Here is a 22,596-nt window from a genome sequence, read left to right as displayed (position 1 = left end):
CGGATAAGCGGTAGAAGATGAATGAATGAATGAATGTTGCTTTGGATTTTTGTGGCACTGACATTTTTTAAGTTTTTTCCTTGCACTCTCTAGTTATTATTATATTAATATATTATATATTATTATTATTAGTACTACTATTATTATTACTATTATTACTACTATTATTATTATTATTATTATTATTATTACATTTTGTTTCTTATTATACTTTAAAATAAATACTAAAGTACTAAGTGTTATCACTAAGTGTAAGTACACACGTGTTATCGCTGTAACCGAGGAAACGTCATTTGATTCAAAACGCTGACGTCTGGGCTGTATATTCCCCACAATCCTTTGCGCTCCGTAGAACAACAGTTTCTTCAGTTTTGTCTTCAGCTGAAAACATAAACGACGGAGTCATTTTGGGAATTTACTCACAGAGACTGGTAAGTTATGTCAAGTTTCGATTACACACGATCTCCAGTTGGCTTTTTCCGAGTGTAGACATTTGTTTCGTGACCGATTTGGCTCACTTTTAACTGTGTGATGTTGGTGTTGTGCTAACAAGGTTAGCTTCCCTAGCTAGTCTGCGTGCTAATTCTGCTACACTACAGCGACGTTACTGCTACATTGGCTATCTTCTTATCCCTCGGCATCTAATTTTAGCTAAATAAATGAATGCTCTGTTTATTCATTTTGATGTCATGAACTTTTCGCGTCTTCTGCACCGAAGCTAAGCTAAGCTAACAGCTGTCGACTAACAGCTGTGTGTGTGTGTGTGTGTGTGTGTGTGTGTTTGTGTGTTTGCGTGTTTGTTTGTGTGTTTGTGTGTTTGCGTGTTTGTGTGTTTGTGTGTGTGGGCATGTATGTATTTATATCTTGTTTGTAACCAAACGTTGCACGAAGAAATCTTAAAACCTATAAACATTTTTATACACTGAGGTTAAGGGAGGTGGGTGTGAGCAGAACATTAATTATATTAATGTTTAATATATGTTCTATTTATTGTATTTCCAAAAAAAAAAAAAAACACTTGTAAATGTGTTTTTATGCTCCTAGACTCTTTGCTTTCAAAAACCTTCTTAAAGTTAAGCGCAGTTCATAATATTAGCCCCGCCCACATACGTGCTTGACCACACCCCCTTTTCCCATAACACTGCGTTCACGTTGCATTTTAAAGTCTACTTTATGTCCATATTAATCCTGATAGAGCTAATGACTGTGTTTTTGTTTTACATTTCTGGCATTTAGCAGAGTGGCTTACATTTTATTTCAATTTATATAACTGAGTATTTGAGTGGAGGCACGGTGGCTTAGTGGTTAGCACGTTCGCCTCACAACTCGAGGGTCGGGGTTCGATTCCCGCCTCCACCTTGTGTGTGTGGAGTTTGCATGTTCTCCCCGTGCCTCGGTGGTTTCCTGCGGGTACTCCGGTTTCCTCCCCGGTCCAAAGACATGCATGGTAGGTTGATTGGCATCTCTGGAAAATTGTCTGTAGTGTGTGATGGCGTGAGTGAATGAGAGTGTCTGTGCGCCCTGCGATGGGTTGGCACTCCGTCCAGGGTGTATACTGCCTTGATGCCCAATGACGCTTGAGATAGGCACAGGCTCCCCGTGACCCGAGGTAGTTCGGATAAACGGTAGAAGATGAATGAATGAACGAATGAGTAATTGAGGGTTATTAAGGGCCTTGGCAGTGGCAGCTTGTTGGACTTGGGATTTGAACTCGTGACCTTTCGTTCGACACCTTAACCACTGAGATACCACATCCATTTAAAAATGCTCTTCATCTACACTGGAGTTTTGACAGAAAAAAAATGAGTATTTCAGTAACAAAATATATTGTTTTTGAATATCTCACCCCATACTACATTGCTTTCTCAAAATTATCTGCCTATGAAGGCCTTTTCCAATAGGTTGAAGGGTCTTTATTGTCAGTGCCACCATATGTGCAGACATACAGAGGAATCAAAATACCGTTTCGCTTTCTGATATCAACTGTAAAATGCTCGGTTTACACTGGAATAAAACAACTGTTAGTATGGACCAAAGGCCAAAATATAAAGAATGTGTCTTCAATTTTATACGGATTAACACGAATACAGCCTAATATGGGTTTACACTGAATGAAGGAAAATTGGCCTGATTTTGCTTTTGGTGGTTGAAATCTACATTTATATGTAATATATAATATTGGTAGGAGAATGTTGGACATGGAGCTGCCAGGCAGGAGGCAAAGAGGAAGGCCAAAGAGGAGGTATATGGATGTAATTAATGAGGATTTGAAGCTAGTGGGTGCAAGTGTTGAGGATGCAGAAGATAGGGATAGGTGGAGAGAGATGATTCGCTGTGGCGACCCCTGAAGGGAAAAGCCGAAAGAAGAAGAAGAAGAATATAATAATGGCAATGTTTTGGCAGTGTCAGAAATCTCTACTACAGCTGCACCTTCTGTAGTGGCGGTGATTAAACATAAACGTAGCTAATGGTCAGAAAAATTGTGTTATATAAAACTCACCTTTTGTGACTCCATTGTCTGATTGCATAAGCAAAACGTAATCATTTTCTTTATACGCATTATACGATATAGCGCAGTATGCTACAAAATCCAGCTGGAATTAATTGGGATCTTCTAATACAGGGTGACTAGAAATAATCTGAAAAGGCCAGATAAAGTCAATCAATTTTCACACTAAAATGTGAGGATGTTAGCAGGAACAGCTTCTGTACTCATAAAAAAGTCCCTGATACCTGATCTGTGTTATTCTTTTTTCCCCTCTCACTTATGTGAGTATGTGATGATGGGATGACAAGAACCAGTGTTGCCTACATTGTCTACATTCTACACTTTTTCCTGCTTCCCCAATCCTTTATGTGTGATTTGTGTCCATAGACTGGTCATTTGTTGCAGTGTAAATGCACTGGGGAAAGGTTAATCTACAAGGCATGTTCAGTTTTATGCTGTGTTTATTTTTATTTTTAAGTCGTACAGCTGACAAAACAAACATTTGTTATAGATTCAGTTCTCATATTACTTTTCTTTTTCTCAACTATGCAATTGTTATCTGAAAATGTTCGGATTCGTATTTCATTTAAACACATTTAAAGACTGTCCCTAAAAAAATACTCCAATGTGAATTTTTTTAAAAATATGAAATCAGCATCCATTCTTTTTTGTGTAGTTACAGTAAATAAAGCACTGTAAATATAAATTAATTCCAAAATAAATTCTTTTTGCTCAGAAGGTTTTGTGTGTGTGTTTACACTTACAGCATTTGGCAGACGCCCCCAGAGCGACGTACATATGTGCTTAAAACTCTAACATTGAATTCATTAATGCTGGTTCACTAGGTTACATACTTAAGATACCATGAGTTTAAAACATTTGTTCAATGTTACAATGAAATAGTGTAAAAGGTTGTGTGTGTGTGTGGTTTTTATTTATTTATTTATTTTTTATTAAATGCAAAAGACAAGAAAAGAAGTGCTAGTTGAAGTGTTTCCTGAATAAGTAGGTCTTCAACCGCCGCTTGAAAATAGCCAGTGACTCAGCTGTCCGGACCTCTAGGGGAAGTTTGTTCCACCAACTTGGTGCCAGAACAGAGAAGAGTCTTGTAGTATACTTGCCTCTTACCCTGAGAGATGGTGGAACCAGTCGAGCAGTGCTGGTAGATCGGAGGGTGCGGGGTGCAGTGCGCGGAGTGATGAGGGCTTTGAGGTAAGAGGGAGCTGGTCCGTTTTTGGCTTTGTAGGCCAGCATCAGTGTTTTGAATCTGGAAGCCAGTGGAGGGATCGCCGCAGCGGGGTGGTATGCGAGAACTTTGGCAGGTTGAAAACAAGCCGGGCAGCTGCATTTTAGATCATTTGAGGACGGATTGCGCTCATAGGTAGACCTGCCAGCAGTGTGTTTCAGTAATCCAGTCTAGAAATGACAAGAGAATCAAATGTGACAATAATGCTGACATTCTTCTTCGCCGAATCTACACCTGCATTAATTACAATTGAAAGTACAGTTACTAGGTTTCTATTATTGTACAAAGTCCTGATAGAGAATTATTGTCTCATTTGATTCTCTTGTCATTTCTACACAAGATTTGTTTATATTTAAGTGCACTACTATGCTGAGTGGCCCATCAACATCATCATCATCATAACTCTAAATGAGGGAATATTTTTATTATTAAGGCCTCCGGTACAGTTCTACTAAAGTGACATTATGTTGTTTTTTTTTTACTTGTCCCTCAGTGATCCTCTGTGATTTAATGCGTTTGTTTCTGTTCTAGTGCTGTGCAGCGATGGACCAGGACTACGAGCGGCGGCTGCTGCGACAAATCAATATCCAGAATGCCAACGCCAGACCCATCGTGAGTCTGCATAAATCTCTACATTTTGATTGTTTTAATTGCTCAATCCTTGATTTGAACCAGTCATGCAGATGATGTAGATGCTGGTACTGTTTTTAGTTTGGACCTGTTTACAATTGTTTTTTGTTGGTTAACTTTTCTCTCCCACTTACACTAAGTAAGAACATTATAGTGGCTTAGGCTTGGCTAAGGAACTAAAGGCTTTTCTCACTTGAAATAGTTACATTCGGGTTTTATTTAAAATAGATATAATCGATTAACAGGCACAGTATGAAGAATGAAAAAGCTTTCAAGGTCTTATTTATGATAGCACATCATGTTTTATTCCTATTATACTACATCGACTTGCCCACAATAACAATTTTAGGCAAAACAATTGATGTTTAAATGAAAAACATAATTTGTTTGAACGCTAGATATATTTAAAGCTGTGGATATTCACACGTTCATAAAATGTATGAGCATGTATATGTATTTATAAGCAGGTTAAATGCAATATTTTATTTTATTTTTTTTAAATGCATAATTCATTAAATAATAAAATACGATTATGAGCAATCGTTAGTTATGAGAGAAATAATCCCGGAATCAGATTGGTCAGGAAGAGCGGATCATTTTCCAGTAACACCACGGTTCTGAAAGTAGTTCCGGCTGTAACATGTGCTTGTTCTTATAGGTTATTACTTCTACAGTAAAAGCTCTGTGTATTAATACACCGACTTTTTTGGGGGGTTAGAAGACATTTTAAGATTTAATGACGGAGCTTTTGGTGCAAAGTTTATGGTTTTATTGAGAGAATAATTGAGAAAAAGAGATGCTAATGGGTGAATGACCGATATAAAGTAGTTATACCAGTTACTAATTTGTTCTAGAACAGTCTAGAACATTAAATATAACTATAAACCATAAAGTATGCAGCATGTCATTCATTAATTAAATAAACCATTTAATTGTGTATAAATCGCTGTGATTAAAGAATAACGCACAACTATACACATAAGCATCCAGTAATAGGTTTTTGAAAGTGTGATTATTGTCCTTCATATTAATCTTTGTCCTGATTTTACATCTTATTCAACGTGACCGGTTTGTATTTTGTAGTGAAATTTGAGAAACCAGTCGCTTTCTCCTGTTTTCCTGCAGAAAGCCACAGAGGTGATGTGTGCACTGACCCCCGCTAATTCTCCTCTATCTTCACCGAGTAAACACGGAGATCGCTTCATCCCGTCCCGCGCTGGCGCCAACTGGAGCGTCAACTTCCACCGCATAAACGTACGGCTCCCGAACCTCCAGACCGTCGTCTCTGTTTACAGTTTCTCAAGTTTCTCTGATTCTGCCAAGAACTCCTAATTGCTAATTAGTGCACTAATTGCTTGCCTCCTAAGGAGAACGAGAAGTCTCACAATCAAAACCGTAAGACAAAAGACGGCACGTCAGACAGCAGTAAAGGTAAGGCTGGAGGGCTGAGCGTTATTTTTACCGTTTTGTGTGTGTGTGCGCGTGCGGACGTGCGTGTGTGTGTGCATGTGTATGTGCGTGCGTTTGTGTGTGCATGTGTTTGGCGATAATTCTGCACAGTATTCGAGGCTTGCCTCTACTACATGCTGCAGAATATAAACAGACTAGTACTAAGCTATTGCATAGTCCAGGGCTGTGTGTGTGTGTGTGTATGCTTGTGTATGCTTGTGTATGCGTGTGCGTGCGTGTGCGTGCGTGTGCGTGAGTGTGCGTGAGTGTGCGTGAGTGTGCGTGAGTGTGCGTGCGTGTGCGTGCGTGTGCGTGCGTGTGTGTGCGTGCGTGCGCGTGCGTGCGTGTGCGTGCGTGTGCGTGCGTGTGCGTGCGTGTGCGTGCGTGTGTGTGCGTGTGTGTGTGTTCACGTGGCTGTATAACAGCTACTACATGCTGCAGAATATAAACAGACTAGTACTAAGCTATTGCATAGTCCAGGGCTGTGTGTGTGTGTGTGTGTGTGTGTGTATGCTTGTGTATGCTTGTGTATGCTTGTGTATGCTTGTGCGTGCGTGTGCGTGCGTGTGCGTGCGTGTGTGTGCGTGCGTGTGTGTGCGTGCGTGTGTGCGTGCGTGTGCGTGCGTGCGTGCGTGTGCGTGTGTGTGCGTGTGTGTGTGTGTGTGCGTGCGTGTGTGTGCGTGTGTTCACGTGGCTGTATAACAGCACAGAATAGCCTACTTAATCCGAACATGTTCTCATCTCAAAACATTCAGACAAGGCCTCCCTTATGGCAGCCTGGTTACTATGGCAACTGGAATCTAGTTTGTCTCCCATGCACTCGTTCACCCCTTCCTGTCCTTCTGTTTGTTGAACTGTCTCTCCTTCCTCGGTTCCCTGCTTCTGTCTGTCATTTGGATTCCTTCTGCTTTCCACACTGTCCTTTTGATTTTTTTCTGTGTTGCTCGCATTTTCTTTCATCTTTCCTTTTCAGTTTGAAATAACTGTAAAGCTTTAGTGACCTTGCAAAGATACAGTATTTAGTTGATTCCGATAGACTTTACAGCTTTGTTCGGTTTTACATAAAAAATAAAAAATAAAAAAAATTATGCTGCCTCCAAGGCTTTTTTGGGATGCACACATTGTAACCATGACAACAGGGTTGCCTTAGAATTATACTGGCTAACAAGCTAGCTTAGATTTTTTAGTAGCAGATTGCACACCTTGGCTTTAACTAGGTGATATTTAAGTATTTGAGTAATAAAAAGACAGGAAAATGATGACTAACAATGAGCTATTGTACGAGGAAGCAGGCAGGAAGAATTTCATGACTGCGGAACTAGGGAGCTGATTGTGATCTTGTGAAATTTTGAAGTATGTTAGCTGAACATGAGTAGTTAGCTACCTAAGGGTGCAACAACACAAGGTATTCACTAGATAGCAGTAAACTGAGGTTGTTTATTAACAGGGTATATAATTACATATTGAGCGGAGCATGGCATAAAGAATAAGCTGCCACTGAACTGAATTGCTTTCATTACAGTACACATAAATGTCATACATAGCTAGCTGAATAAACGCTAACAAACATGATTCCTTTTATGGGGGAGAAATCAAGCTGCAAAGCAATCATTGTATAAAACATATAAAGTTGAACGGCTAGAGTGAACTCAGCATAGGCTAGGATTTTCCATGTCCTCTCTCTCTGGTAGCAGATGGCCTGGCGTACTGTGCGCTGCTGAAGAATGAACTGCTGGGAGCGGGCATCGAGAAGGTGCAGGACCCTCAGACGGAGGACAGGCGACTGCAGCCCTCGACACCTGAGAAGACAAGTCTGTTTAGTGTAAGTGACAAAGAGGACATTGTCTACTGCTGCGTTCAGTATTCAAGCTGAGAGTCTCTGATCGCAGGCTCCTCAGACAGCAGAGCAGTGTGGCTGCTCACACGATGTCGAATAGAGCAGAAACCATGATTGGCCATGCTCTGGGCTGGTTGTTTATTTTTCAGCTCCTTCTGAAGTGTTTTATTCCTCTTCTACCACAGCTGTTTGTCAGATGCTTTAAAAGCTAATGTCATACTTTTCCCTTCATTCATAGTTACTTACGTCCTTGTTCCTGTTATCATTTACATTATAGCTGGTCAATAATTCACCAGCACTGTGCTTTAAATAGTAAATAACATTCCTCATTTAGACGAATTAACATATAGTCAAGTTCATCAGTTAGATGAAACTAATCATACATACGAAGGTGAATACAGTGTTGGTTATAACTCGTATCACTAACAGTAGCTAGCTTGCTTGGTGCTAGTTCATGAGGCATCCATGTTTTTCCTCACCTCATAGCTCAGTTGTGCAGAGGTGAGAAATGCTGTGTGCCGTGTTAAGTCAAGCGTAGCATATGCTTGCATTTACATAAACAAAACACACACACAGAGCACAAGTGCTTGCAATTTATCCACCTTGAGCTCGAGGGACATGAGGAGGTGTTGTAGAATGTAGAATGGCCTTGAGAGTGTGTACTGTTAGAGTGTAGGTATGATAAAATGATATTTCAAATGGTACTTGTATTTCATTCGTTACTTAATGCAGGGAAATGTTCACAATTCTTGTCTGCAAATGTTCTAATTTATAATTGTTTATGATGAAGGCTTCACAGACACGCAAATAACAGCTCGGTTTCACCTTTTCTCTGTTATATTTTATGTTATAGTATTCTCTAAGTGCCAAGCGCTTGCTCCCTGACGACGGCAACAGCGTCTCTCCTTACTCACTATCGCCTGTCAGCAGTAACAGGTATAAAGTCTTAGATCATCACTTCATAACATTTTGTAAAAAGGATTATTTCAGCCAAATGTGAACTATACACATGGAGCCAACTGCAGGAAGTAAAGCAGGGTTTGTGCAGAAAAGGTGGAGATTTTAGTGAACTAAAAGAGACTTTAGTGAACCTTTACGTTTAGGACTGATCATATTAAAGATGCAATAACATCTGTATGTTACTAATGTTATACATGTAATGTAAACATCTCAGACACAAATTATTGTGATTTTATCTCTAATATGATCGGTCACAAAAAGAATCCCTATACAATCTAATCTGTAGCACTTTATTAACTCCTTTTCTTCACATTTCTTCTCCCTCTTCACCTTTCGGCCATTGTCTCCTTTGCTAAAGAAACTCCTCACTACTCCTAACACTTAAAGGTGGGGTGTACGTTGTTTGAGTCGGGCCACCAAACAAAACAAACGTGTAGCCAAAGAGCAGAAAGGAGCGTGTCTTGTCAATATGGGTGGAGAGTATGTTCAGTGCGCATGTCTGACATTAGCAGAAAGCGAACCATTGAAACATTGACATGGCGGATAAAAACAAAGAAAGAAAGCGAAGAAGGGCTTACGATAAGGCAAGAAGTATGACCGTGTTAATATAGGATCAGCTTTCCAGAGCTGGAGAGAACTGAAGGAGCGGGAAGGTCTGCAATGGGACGACGAGGGACTTGAGTAAAGTTGGCCGCATATTCACAGATTCGAGTAAATTTTCATATTAAAAAAATCATAAAAATGAGACAAAAAGACTCGGGTTTTGCATTTTGCAGACGGTCCCTTGGAATCTGTCTCTCAGTCGTCCGCACATGTATTTTGTCCACCGCTGAGGAAAGCAGATTTTGAGGAAAATTGGGTTGTAGCAGCCCATCTGCATTACTACAATAGAAAAAGAGGTGTTATTTGTGTAGTAACAGCGTTTTAGCTCAGGAGTTATTGACTTGGGAATTTCCATTCCATTCCATTTTCTACCGCTTATCCGGAACCGGATCGCGGGGACAGCAGTCTAAGCAGGGATGCCCAGACTTCCCTCTCCCCAGACACTTCCTCCAGCTCTTCCGGGGAAATACTGAGGTGTTCCCAGGCCAGCCGAGAGACATAGTCCCTCCAGCGTGTCCTAGGTCTTCCCCGGGGCCTCCTCCCGGTTGGACATGCCCGGAACACCTCCCCACGGAGGCGTCCAGGAGGCATCCGAAACAGATGCCCGAGCCACCTCAGCTGACTCCTCTCGATGTGGAGGAGCATGCGGATCTACTCTGAGCTCCTCGTGAGTGACCGAGCTCCTCACCCTATTTCTAAGGGAGCGCCCAGCCACCCTACAGAGGAAACTCATTTCGGCCGCCTGTATCCGGGATCTTGTCCATTTCGGATCTTGTCCTTTCTTGTCCTTTCTCATCCATAGGTGAGGGTAAGAACGTAGGTTGACTGGTAAATAGAGAGCTTCGCCTTGCAACTCAGCTCTTTCTTCACCATAACAGACCGGTATATTGACCGCATCACTGCAAAGGATGCACTGATCTGCCTGTCGATCTCCCGATCCGTCCTTCCATCACTCGTGAACAAGACCCCAAGATACTTAAACTCCTCCACTTGAGGCAGGAGCTCTCCACCAACCTGAAGGGGGCAGGCCACCTTTTTCCGGCTGAGAACCATGGCCTCGGACTTGGAGGTGATGATTCTCATCCCTGCCGCTTCACACTCAGCTGCAAACCGTCCCAGTGCATGCTGAAGGTCCTGATTTGATGAAGCCAACAGGACAACATCATCTGCAAAAAGCAGAGACGAAATCCTGTGGTCCCCAAACCGGACTCCCTCCGGCCCCCGACTGCGCTTAGAAATCCTGTCCATATAAATAATGAACAGGACAGGTGACAAAGGGAAGCCCTGCCGGAGTCCAACATGCACCGGGAACAAGTCTGACTTACTGCCGGCAAAGTGAACCAAACTCCTGCTCCGGTCATATAGGGACCGGACAGCCCTTAGCACAGGTCGCCACGAGGGACACAGTCGAATGCCTTCTCCAGATCCACAAAGCACATGTGGACTGGTTGGGCAAACTCCCATGAACCCTGCAGCAACCTGGCGAGGGTATAGAGATGGTCCAGTGTTCCACGACCTGGACGATAACCGTATTGTTACTCCAGAATCCGAGGTTCGACTATCTGCCGAATTCTCCTCTCCAGTACCCTGACATAGACTTTTCTGGGGAGGCTGAGGAGTGTGATCCCTCTGCAGTTGGAACACACCCTCCGGACCCCCTTCTTAAACAGAGGGACCACCACCCCTGTCTGCCAGTCCAGAGGCACTGTCCCTAGCCGGCACGCGATATTGCAGAGGCGTGTCAACCAAGACAGCCCCACAACATCCAGAGGCTTGAGGTACTCAGGGCGGATCTCATCCACCCCCGGTGCCGAGGAGCTTCTCAACTCCCTCAGTGACCTCAGCTTGGGGGATCGACGAGTCCACAACTGAGCCCTCGGCCTCTGCTTCCTCAGTGGAAGACATGTCGTTGGGGTTGAGGAGATCCTCGAAGTATTCCTTCCACCGTCCAAGGATGTCCCCAGTCAAAGTCAGCAGATTCCAACTCCCACTGTAAACAGTCTGTGCAGGGCACTGCCTTCCCCTCCTGAGGCGCCGGATGGTTTGCCAGAATTTCTTCGAGGCCAACCGGTAGTTCTTCTCCATGGCCTCTCTGAACTCCTCCCAGACCCGGGTTTTTGCCTCCGCAACCACCCGGGCTGAAGCTCGCTTGGCCCTCCGGTACCTATCAGCTGCCTCCGGAGTCCCCCGAGCCAACCAGGCTTGATAGGACTCCTTCTTCAGCTTGACGGCATCCCTTACTTCCGGGGTCCACCACCGGGTTCGGGGATTGCCGCCACGACAGGCACCGGAGACTTTACGGCCACAGCTTCGAGCGGCCGCGTCGACAATGGAAGTGGAGAACATGGTCCACTCGGACTCAATGACTCCAACCTCCCTCGGGATCTGGTTGAAGCTCTGCCGGAGGTGGGAGTTGAAGATCTCTCTGACCGGAGACTCTGCTAAACGTTCCCAGCAGACCCTCACAGTACGTTTGGGTCTGCCAAGTCTGTCCAACTTCCTCCCCCACCATCGGATCCAACTCACCAACAGGTGGTGATCAGTTGACAGCTCCGCCCCTGTCTTTACCCGAGTGTACAAGACATACGGCCGGAGGTCAAATGAAACAACCACAAAGCCGAGGTTGCTTTTTTCCTTCTCGATAGGTGAGTAACGTTGGTTTTGCTTTGTTTCACAGAACTAATATATGCCGTCCTTTGCATGATTATGCTTGTGTGTCCTTTTTGCTTGTTTGTTTATCTGCAATCGTATTGTTCTTCCCTTTAGCTTTGATAATGACACATTTCTTTCCATTAGTTTCCTGGGTTACGTATGTATGTGTGGGCAGAGCTATCAATACAGGGGTGGGACCCATTTGGTTTAGGGGCGTGTTTGTTTTGGTGTTTTCAATTGTCAACATTGGCTTTCAAGCTCTTTTAAGGGTTAAGATGCTTCATGAATAACTATTATCTTCTCTTTTAATACTAAGGGGAAACGCTCACATTTCTACGAATGTTCATAGAATTTCTACACAACTCTTTTGACTAAGACGTTTCATGAATACGTGCCCTGATCTAATAAATAAAAGCTGAAGCTATGCTGTTTCTTTGCTATGTATTTTGAACTTATGGTAACACATGTGGTTGTAAAATATTGAACGTGATCTCTTTTGCCTGGCTAGAAAAAACAGCCTCTCTCTCTTTTATTCTACATGCGATATCTCTGTAATAAAGTTTTGAAAAGAGCCAACTTGGATGAAAGTTTTCCTCATTGTATCGTTTGCCCCTTGCCAATAAGATCATCCACATTACATTATTAATGTAATCGCAATACCCACATAAAATTAACGGCTCAAAAAGTAAACATGTAAAAAAAAAAAAAAAAAAATCTAAATAACAATTAGGACATGAAAAAACACCTATTATTTAAAAAACATTACGAATCATCTGATTATGATTATGATTAACCCGCATTGCACTTGCAGTGTGGAGACAGCTTGAGAACAGATGTTCACATGAAACAGATGACAGAATTCTAAGAACGTGGTCTGCTCTGGAATAAAATGGGTCCTTATTACAGAGAACCAGTGGTGCTGTGTGTGTGAATTAATTAATTTTGTGTGCTCAGTCAGAATGCATTAGTTTTGGGGAAACTAAATTGGGTCATCTGGGCTTCTCTGTGACGGAGCTTTTTGCTTTGCTGCTGTTGTTATGTGACACTGTGTGTTTTCTTGTGTCTCCCATAAACCTTAAAGTCAGAAGCTGTTACGGTCACCACGAAAACCCATGCGCAAGATTTCCAAAATTCCCTTTAAGGTGTTGGACGCTCCTGAGCTGCAGGACGATTTTTATCTCAACCTGGTGGACTGGTCTTCTTTAAACGTGCTCAGCGTCGGTCTCGGCACCTGCGTGTACCTGTGGAGTGCCTGCACCAGCCAGGTGTGTGTGTGTGTGTATTATGTGTGTGTGTTTTAGCAGGTAATAATATCTTGAATTTAGTCAAATTCATCATGCAGTTTTTTTAATTATTATGATTACAATAAGCCAAAACAAAAGACTATTAAGCCTATTTCTATTCACATTTTATTATTTTAAGCTTTAAATTTTCATATTCTATTAACACAAGAACATTTACAAAAATAGTAAAAAGTGTCTAATGATCTCATATGTGGTTTATTGTAATTCATATAAATGTTACCCAATCATTAACACTATATTCAGGATATTTTACCTTGCTGTTTTGTGTGTGTGTGTGTGTGTGTGTGTGTGTGTGTGTGTGTGTGTACAAATAATATTTTTATTTTTCTCACCCTTGTGCAGGTGACGCGTCTGTGCGATCTGTCAGTAGAAGGCGACTCTGTCACGTCAGTGGGTTGGTCAGAGAGAGTAAGCATGCTTTTTTTTTTTTTTTAAAGTTTTTTTTAATGTTTACTCCTTTACCTTCAGGGTCAAAGCGGACCTACAGTAATTCACACTGGATAGGATGCCATTACATCATAGAGCATAGGTCACTAACAAGCGGACCGCGGTCCGGGTCCAGACCCAGAAGCTGTCTAGTACGGACCCGGACCTAGAGCCAAAACAAAAGGTTAAGATTTAAAACTTGACAAAGCGCTTCTATTTTAACCGGTGCAGCTTTTGCAATCTTTACAATAGTGGTAGTGGAAACGCACAGACCAATTGCATGCGAGTTAAGTCATCCCACGTGATACCACTTAGCCAATCAAGTCTGTGCATTCCTGAAGTAAACACTGCGACTCAACGGCGCAAGACAGATGAGAGAGAATTAGAGTAAAGTTACACATGAAAGAAAGATAGCGATACATGTAGAATACAAAGGGAGAGAAACAGACGAGTGAGACGGAGAAAGGGAGAGAAACAGATGAGTGAGATGGAGAAAGGGAGAGAAACAGGCGAGTGAGACGGAGAAAGGGAGAGAAACAGGCGAGTGAGACGGAGAAAGGGAGAGAAACAGGCGAGTGAGACGGAGAAAGGGAGAGAAACAGGCGAGTGAGATGGAGAAAGGGAGAGAAACAGACGAGTGAGACGGAGAAAGGGAGAGAAACAGGCGAGTGAGACGGAGAAAGGGAGAGAAACACGCGAGTGAGACGGAGAAAGGGAGAGAAACAGGCGAGTGAGACGGAGAAAGGGAGAGAAACAGGCGAGTGAGACGGAGAAAGGGAGAGAAACAGGCGAGTGAGACGGAGAAAGGGAGAGAAACAGGCGAGTGAGACGGAGAAAGGGAGAGAAACAGGCGAGTGAGACGGAGAAAGGGAGAGAAACAGGCGAGTGAGACGGAGAAAGGGAGAGAAACAGGCGAGTGAGACGGAGAAAGGGAGAGAAACAGGCGAGTGAGACGGAGAAAGGGAGAGAAACAGACGAGTGAGACGGAGAAAGGGAGAGAAACAGACGAGTGAGACGGAGAAAGAAAGAATAAAGAACAAATGACACTCTCCAAAAAAAGAAAAGTGGACAGCGAAAACATTTACTCCAGAATGGACAGACTGATTTCTGTTCACACTTCCCACTTCACACTAAACCAGTGTGTCTCATATGTTCAGAAACCGGGGCACTTATTAAAAAGTGACAATGTGAAATGCCATTATGAGACAAAACATACAGGTTTTGAACAAACATATCCACTCAAATCTGAAGACAGCGTCCCTGTTACAGCTTTCCCAGGTCTGAGGGAGGTAGCCCTATACATCCTGACCATGTTTGGCTCTACATACAACTGTGAGGCAGCTTTCTCTACAATGAACATAATCCAAACTAAATATGGTTCTAGGCTCACTAATGAGCACCTCCACATGTGTATGAGAACGGCCCTGACTCCATTCAAGCCCAGGTTTAACCCTAACCCAAGCCAAGCTAGAGCTCAGTTCTGTCACTGAGATATAAAAGGGAAAGTTAAACACTTTATTTAAACATACACAATTTTCACATTTTATTTATTTTCTCTTATTTTGAAATTTAGTCTTACTTTTATTTATTTAATGAGAGATCGTTATACATATCTACAATCATACCTGACTTTGACAGTCAGGTATTGATTGCTTGCAGATGTTGATACAACTACTAGGCTACTTAAATATATATCTCACTAACTAGTTAGACATTATGATCTTCCGGACTTTTGCTTCAAGAAATTTTCTCTTACTGGACCTCTTTAAATTTTAGTTGAATACCTCTGTCATAGAGTATCATGCGTATATACATACACACTCGTTCGTACCTAGGGACAGTTGTTGAGAAAAAGTTACACAGTGCAAAATCAGTATTGGGGAAAAACCTGAGCTTCATTTAAACAATGCTGGAAATGGCTATGTGTGTGTCTAATCTGACATTGTATTTTGTTTTAGGGAAACTTGGTGGCAGTGGGCACTCATAAAGGCTTCGTACAGATTTGGGATGCAGCCGCAGGGAAGAAGCTGTCTGTATTAGAGGGCCACACAGCCAGAGTTGGTGAGTACTGTGCTGCTTTGGACACCGCAGCTGGTTCAGTGTCCTGGCTGTTGTTTCCCTTTCCTTGCATTTTGTATTAAAATCCTTAGTCCATCTGAGCCGATGATGGAATTAAGCAACAAAGCATATGGTTTAGCATATTAAGAGTCAAATCTGGAAAAGCTATTTAAAATAAAATGTACTACACTGCATACACTACACTTTACAAACAAACTTTACTGGATTTTCTTGCCATGCATGAACAAGCTATACTTGTACATGAAGGTGGAATTGAGTCTTCGGCAATGTTCCAGGTTTTTTTGTGTTAATGGAGTTCTACAGAACAGCAAACAGAAGCCTATGTAACTGAACAGATGGGCTGTGAAATTACATTTTATCATAAGCCTCGTATCTATATCATGAACGTATTCTGACATACTGAGAGCATAGGAAACAAGATATGTAAATGTGTACATTTTTTTAAGTGTGTGTGTGTGTGTGTGTGTGTGTGTGTGTTTCTGCTACCAGGTGCATTAACATGGAATGTAGACCAGCTGTCGTCAGGCAGTAGGGACCGCCTGATCCTGCAACGTGATATTCGAGCTCCTCCGCTGCAGTCCGAGCGCAGATTACAGGGCCACCGACAGGAAGTGTGTGGCCTTAAGTGGAGCACTGATCACCAGCTCCTTGCCTCTGGTGGCAATGACAATAAGGTAAAATAGTGAAAAAGGCAAGCAGCTTTACTAGCAATTAACAAGCTAGCTGGCTACGTATTAAGGGTTGCAGGAGTGCCTATTTTGCATATGCACATTCATATAGTCTTCTTTTTTTTGCTATACACTAAAGACAGTTCAGTTTGAGATCAAAATATAAGAACATAGATTGGATTTGGTAAAGAACTTAACACATGGAACATTTTGTTTGAACTCCCCCATTATTCAAGAAGAAAAATAAGAAAAAATCCACAGTGTTTTTAGTGTATAAAAAGAAAACTGGCCTTACTCTCATTTACCTATTTATTTATTTAAATGAATTATTTGCTAGTATTGTTTTCTGAATGTGCAGAACCCTCATCAGAACCCTGTCACTGACCAATTCTCCTAAGTCTGTTTGCAGTTTCTGCTTTAGGGAGATTAGATGATGTTGGTCATAGAGAGGAAGTGCTTGTGGTCCCATATACTTTATTGGATCAGGATGCACATCTACTTGACATCTCTGTTAGAGCAGAGTGCCACTTGCCTTTGTCACAAGGTAATACATTTGATTCCTTTTTTTCTGTAGCTGCTGGTTTGGAATCACTCGAGTGTCTTACCCATGCAGCAGTACACAGAGCATTCAGCAGCAGTGAAAGCCATTTCCTGGTCTCCTCATCAGCATGGGCTGCTGGCATCAGGGGGCGGCACTGCTGACCGTTGCATTCGCTTCTGGAACACGTTGACCGGGCAGCCACTGCAGTGCACTGACACAGGCTCACAGGTCTGCAACCTGGCCTGGTCTAAACACACCAATGAACTGGTACGTAGTCACTTCCAGGCATGTGAGTGTAACTAGAAGGCAAAAGATTACGCAACCCTCAAGGGACAGCTACAAAACGTAAATGACGCATGCTAATATACAGAAAAAATTATTCTTATTACCTAAAGCCCATTTTGAAAAATGTTTTTGTTATTCAACGTCATTTTCTGGAGTCTCTTGGATCACACTGATTATTGATTTTAAAGACTGCTGTAATCACACAGTAAAAGCGGCTTAACACTGGGTTCTTACTCCAGTCCTAGGGACCCCCTGCCCTGCACAGTTTGCATTTATTCCTACTGTTTAACACCTGATCCAACCGATTAGCTAATTACTAAGCACTAAATGAGGAGGGCCAGGTGTGTTGATGGTGGCAGGAATAGCACACTGTGTGGCGGGGGGTTCTAAGATCCCTTTGTCTAAACCCCATCTCACAACTACCTAACACAGATCACTTGTGCATCACGGATTAAGTCAGTTTTTTTTTTTTTATCTCTAGTCTATTTATTCTGCCCTACTTTCAAAAACTGGTGTTGATTGTAAGTTATCATTTGATGCTGGCGAATTCACCTTGGGTGTACAGAATTGTGATGTGTGACTTCATAATTCATTATTCTTGATGTGTGACATCATAATACATTATCATTGATGTGTGACGTCATAATACATTATCATTGATGTGTGATCTCATAATTCATTGTTTTTCATGACATCATTTATTATTTGGTATGTGTGACATCGTAATAAATTATTCGTTAAAGTAATAAATAAATTATATATTAATGATGTTGTAATTTCTTTTGCATGGTTAAAAGAATAATGATCAGTCAGCCAGTACCAGGTGCACATACCTCATAGTTATCATTACCATGTAAAGGCAGGCTTGAGAGATCGTGTGATTACATTTCGTATTCTATTTATTCATTTGGCAGACTTATTCTTAGATTTATTTTTCCCAAAGCGACTTGTAATTCAGACAAGATGCAGTCCAACTGTATTGTTTATGTTTTACTCAAATCACAAGCTGTATATTTTAATCTCTGGTGAACTGCATGGAAAATCTTTGGAGGATTTTGTTCTGGTCAGTGCCAGTGGAGTCATCGAAATTCACACAGCAGTAGGTTTGCGTACACTCAGTGCAAATTGTGTGATGGCACAGAGATGTTGTGTGCTTTTTATAAATCTAGTGTATCCAGACTTTGCCCTTCTATTTATATGCTGAACATACAGTACGCATCATGTATGGCGGGATTGGCATCCACATGTCAGGGTACTATATTCCCAACACAATATTAGTGTTGTAATTTTTCTGGGGTTAAATTTGAACACTATATTTGCAGTCTAAATTCATGTTGCACCAGTTTAGCCTAATCAGCTTCACAACAGATAAAAATAGGACTGTATTTGCTGACTGTGTGTGTGTTTGTTCACAGGTCAGCACACACGGCTACTCTCAGAATCAGATCCTGGTGTGGAAGTACCCTTCTCTGACACAAGTAGCCAAACTCACTGGCCACTCTTACAGAGTACTCTACCTGGTAACGAACACCTGCACACTTGTCTGAATTATTCACTATGTGTTCACTCCATTGTTTTGCTGATGTTAAACTCTCCCATCACTGGTGTAACAACAATTTCGTGCTCCCACCGAGCTGTAAAAGCTGCGTGTGGCATGTAGTCATCCTTATTACCATGTTTTGTAGGAACCCAAATACAAAAATACCAGTGACTAAGCAAGTTATGCTAACAGGTGTTTAAGCGTTTGACTTCCAGAAAGGGTTAATAATGTGTCTGAAACTGAAGCTGAGCTCATTACGAACTGTTTGTTTTATCCTGCTGTTGTTCAGACGAATGTTTAGTTACGTTTTTTTTTCTTTCCGTTTTACGAAAACGACGAAGATAAAAAGCACTAATCTGCCTATGCAGTCAGATAAATGGAGTCTGAGTGGTGATTAAAAAGAACTAGTTTGTAGAAGGTCACATTGAAAGTAGGAGTCTGAAAGTAAAGACTAAAACATCATTTGCTCACCTGTTTCTCTCTCTCTCTCTTTCTCTTTCTCTCAGTTAATAAAGACTAAAAAAAAATGCATCATTATTTTAGAGAGAAACCACAAAGCCCTTCAACCTTTCTGTGTCACAACTCATATGTGACAACTTTATTTTTGACTCTTATAAAGCAATGACAGTGGCTTCTCTTACCAAAGCTGCTACCTAATAATGATAATAATGCCACATCCACCATGCTTGGACACGGCATGCAGCAAAAGAGCTTGAACTTTTTATTATTAAAACATGAAACAGTGTAGTTAAACATTGCGTCTGATTCATTTCTGTGTGAACATACAGCGAATGTGTAATACAAAACTTTTGTTTGTGAATATTCGAATGCTCTCTTTTACTATTGTGCTGACGTCCTGCAGGCCATGTCTCCAGATGGAGAGGCCATAGTCACAGGAGCAGGAGACGAGACTCTGCGCTTCTGGAACGTCTTCAGCAAAACCAGATCTACCAAGGTATCATTAGGCATAGATGATTTTCAAGTATGTTGTATGGACACAGAAAGCTGGGGTGGGAACAATGTCCTGGACATATTTTGAATGCAGTGACAAGTGAGACATGTAGGGAATTCAAAAGGACAGGGTGATGATAGCGTTGTGTCGGAAGGACGTTACCATCCTGGAATCCTAAAATTATTAATAACACCATGCGAAATTCATACCGTACTTTTTGTCATATCACCCCCTGATTTGCTGCTTGTGAGCAAAATAGTTTCAGATGTACAGTAGGCGTAGGAAAAGAATGTGTGTAGGGGTTTACTGATGAAGATTGATGAATGAATTATTGAATGAATGTGAATTTCTGCACATTTGTTACACGGACACAGTGAATAATGCAGCAGAATGTCACGAGCTTTATTTGTCTTTTTGTATTGCTCAGTCATTCTGTCACGTCGCAGTATGTGTAATAGATGTCACTGGTTAGACACGGAGTTACATTCAAATCGCCGACATCAGACACACGCTGTTTCAGGCGCTCACTCGCACGCACTCAAGCTGTCATTTAACCATTTGATGCAGCGCTACATCAGAAGGTTGATCACTGATATTTTAATTCTGCTGGGTTGTGTAACGGCTGAGCTGGGCATTTAGGAAAAGATGGGAATTAGTGAAATGTGAAAATGCAATTTCTTTCTAATAGGACGTAACAACTGCTCCGTGCTATGTGGTACACATGAGTAAGACTTGACTACTTGTATTACAGAGAGAGAAATGAAATTAAGCAACGAAATCCAAATAGTGTTCTGTATTCTCTTGAGGGTGGGTGGATGTCAAGATCAAAGAGAAAAAGCACACAGCCAGCGTAACATCTAGTTACACAGCTGGGGGTGCTGTTATAGAAAAATATTAAAACATCCTGATGTCACATTCATTCATTCATTCATTCATTCATTTTCTACCGCTTATCCGAACTACCTCGGGTCACGGGGAGCCTGTGCCTATCTCAGGCGTCATCGGGCATCAAGGCAGGATACACCCTGGACGGAGTGCCAACCCATCGCAGGGCACACACACACTCTCATTCACTCATGCAATCACACACTACGGACAATTTTCCTGAGATGCCAATCAACCTACCATGCATGTCTTTGGACCGGGGAGGAAACCGGAGTACCCGGAGGAAACCCCCGAGGCACGGGGAGAACATGCAAACTCCACACACACACAAGGCGGAGACGGGAATCGAACCCCCAACTCTGTAGGTGTGAGGCGAACGTGCTAACCACTAAGCCATCGTGCCCCCCACCCCACCCCACCCCACCCCACCCCCCGGTGCTCAAGTTGGTTCCTATTATTACTTACTTTACAGCAGCTATAAACAGTCATTCCTGAGATACTGCCCTAAAGACTTTCCGGTCTCAGAAAACTTAGTTACAGCACTAAGACTCCTTTTGATATATTAAATAAACCAACTTAAATAATCTGGATCATGTGAGTCATTACAAATCATGTGGAGACTTGCCTTACAGCTGGAATTGTCCAAGCTGTGCTCTGATAGAAAATTAAGCAACATCGTCTGCCTAATCAGATTTGAGAATTCAGCAGTGCTGTGGTATAATTATAATAACAACCCCTCATTTTGGGTTTTGGGTGACTTGAAAATCATATTAATGAATGCATTCTGACAATGGGAAAATGATTTTTGCTTGTTGTTCTCTCTCTCTCTCTCTCTCTCTCTCTCTCTGTCTCTTTCTCTCTCTCTCTGTCTGTCTGTCTGTCTGTCTGTCTCTCTCTCTCTCTCTCTCTCTCTCTCTCTCTCTCTCTCTCTCTCTCTCTCTCTCTCTCTCTCTTTCTCTCTCTTTCTTCCCTCCAGGAATCAATATCAGTGTTGAACTTGTTTACAAGGATCCGATAATTCCTGTGCACGTTTGAAGGTTCTTACATTTAGGACTACTGTAGACTGATCATTAACAGGACAGTCTGTGTGAATGATGGACACTTTAAGGCCCAGTCTCTTTCCTGTGGGTTTGTGAAGAAGAGAAATATGGGAACTGCATTCTCTTACATTACACTTAAGTGACAAAAGGATGTATTACTGCCAAATGTCAGTGTGAATGTTTAGCCGCTGGTTTGTCTAAAATTATTTTTTTTATTTTTTTTTTTTTTATCTGTATGGGTTTTTTTTTTTTTTTCTGACTGGATGCAGAATATGTTGACTTTTTTTGTTGTTGTTGTTTTTTTTCACAATGTGCCATTTGAGTTGCAAAATTTGTGGCCATCAGCCTTAAAATGCAGTGTTGAAATAACTACAGTAGGATGTTAGTAGGCCTTGGAACAGTGCAGCATTTGTTGCTAATATATTTGTCTTTGGCCAGGGATTAATTTAAACACATCACAGAAACCACATTTTTTTTCTAGGTGTATAATCAATGTTACGTACTAATTCTACAAAAAATAACATTAATCAGTGTATGCAGTAGCAGATATTCTGTTTAAACTACTTTTTAAGCATTACCTAAAGCAGAGTCACTTTTCTATGCTTACATTTTAACCAAGAACACAGTGTTAAGTATCTTAGACCACATGCATATGAAACCACTATTTTAATTCAGAAATCTATAAAATGTCCATTGTTTTATTTCAAGATTTGATTTGTTATCCCAACCCTCCCCTGGTTTTTGTATATCAGGTTTTTTTCCTTCACTCACCTCATGGTGTAAATGATGTGTTGTATCAGTGAGAATGAATGCTATTTATTTCATTTGTGTGACTGCAGTGACTTGTTGAATTGCTGATACTTTGTGTATATGTTCAAAAATTGGTGCTTGTTTTTATTTGCCATTTATTATATCATTTTGTAACAGCTTACAGAATGTTTTAAAATATACATTAAGTAAAAAATGTACATTTTCTCATCAAAGAATATGAATAAACCTAATTGTTCTATG

At 41.6% G+C, this 22,596-nt stretch overlaps 1 protein-coding gene across 2 annotated transcripts; it reads left to right on the top strand.

Annotated features, from left to right (window-relative positions):
* The first annotated feature begins 316 nt into the window (after positions 1 to 316).
* Positions 317 to 22,596, top strand: LOC132846188 (fizzy-related protein homolog). Of its 2 annotated transcripts, none has more exons than XM_060870806.1 (14): positions 317 to 431; positions 4,266 to 4,346; positions 5,490 to 5,618; positions 5,732 to 5,795; positions 7,508 to 7,635; positions 8,504 to 8,586; positions 12,947 to 13,130; positions 13,512 to 13,577; positions 15,554 to 15,656; positions 16,164 to 16,348; positions 16,917 to 17,150; positions 18,584 to 18,688; positions 19,571 to 19,663; positions 21,522 to 22,596. In XM_060870806.1, the coding sequence occupies exons 2-14, from the start codon at positions 4,278 to 4,280 to the stop codon at positions 21,561 to 21,563; spliced, it is 1,485 nt and encodes a 494-aa protein (XP_060726789.1). In that variant the 5' UTR covers positions 317 to 431; positions 4,266 to 4,277; the 3' UTR covers positions 21,564 to 22,596. The 2 variants fall into 2 exon arrangements, with proteins under 2 accessions (XP_060726789.1, XP_060726781.1); XM_060870798.1 differs by having other exon boundaries at positions 7,505 to 7,635.

Source organism: Tachysurus vachellii, chromosome 1, assembly GCF_030014155.1.
Source record: "Tachysurus vachellii isolate PV-2020 chromosome 1, HZAU_Pvac_v1, whole genome shotgun sequence".
NCBI classification, from domain to species: domain Eukaryota; kingdom Metazoa; phylum Chordata; class Actinopteri; order Siluriformes; family Bagridae; genus Tachysurus; species Tachysurus vachellii.
Note: the sequence above shows the minus strand (reverse complement) of the source record. Positions and strands in the feature narration are given on the sequence as shown.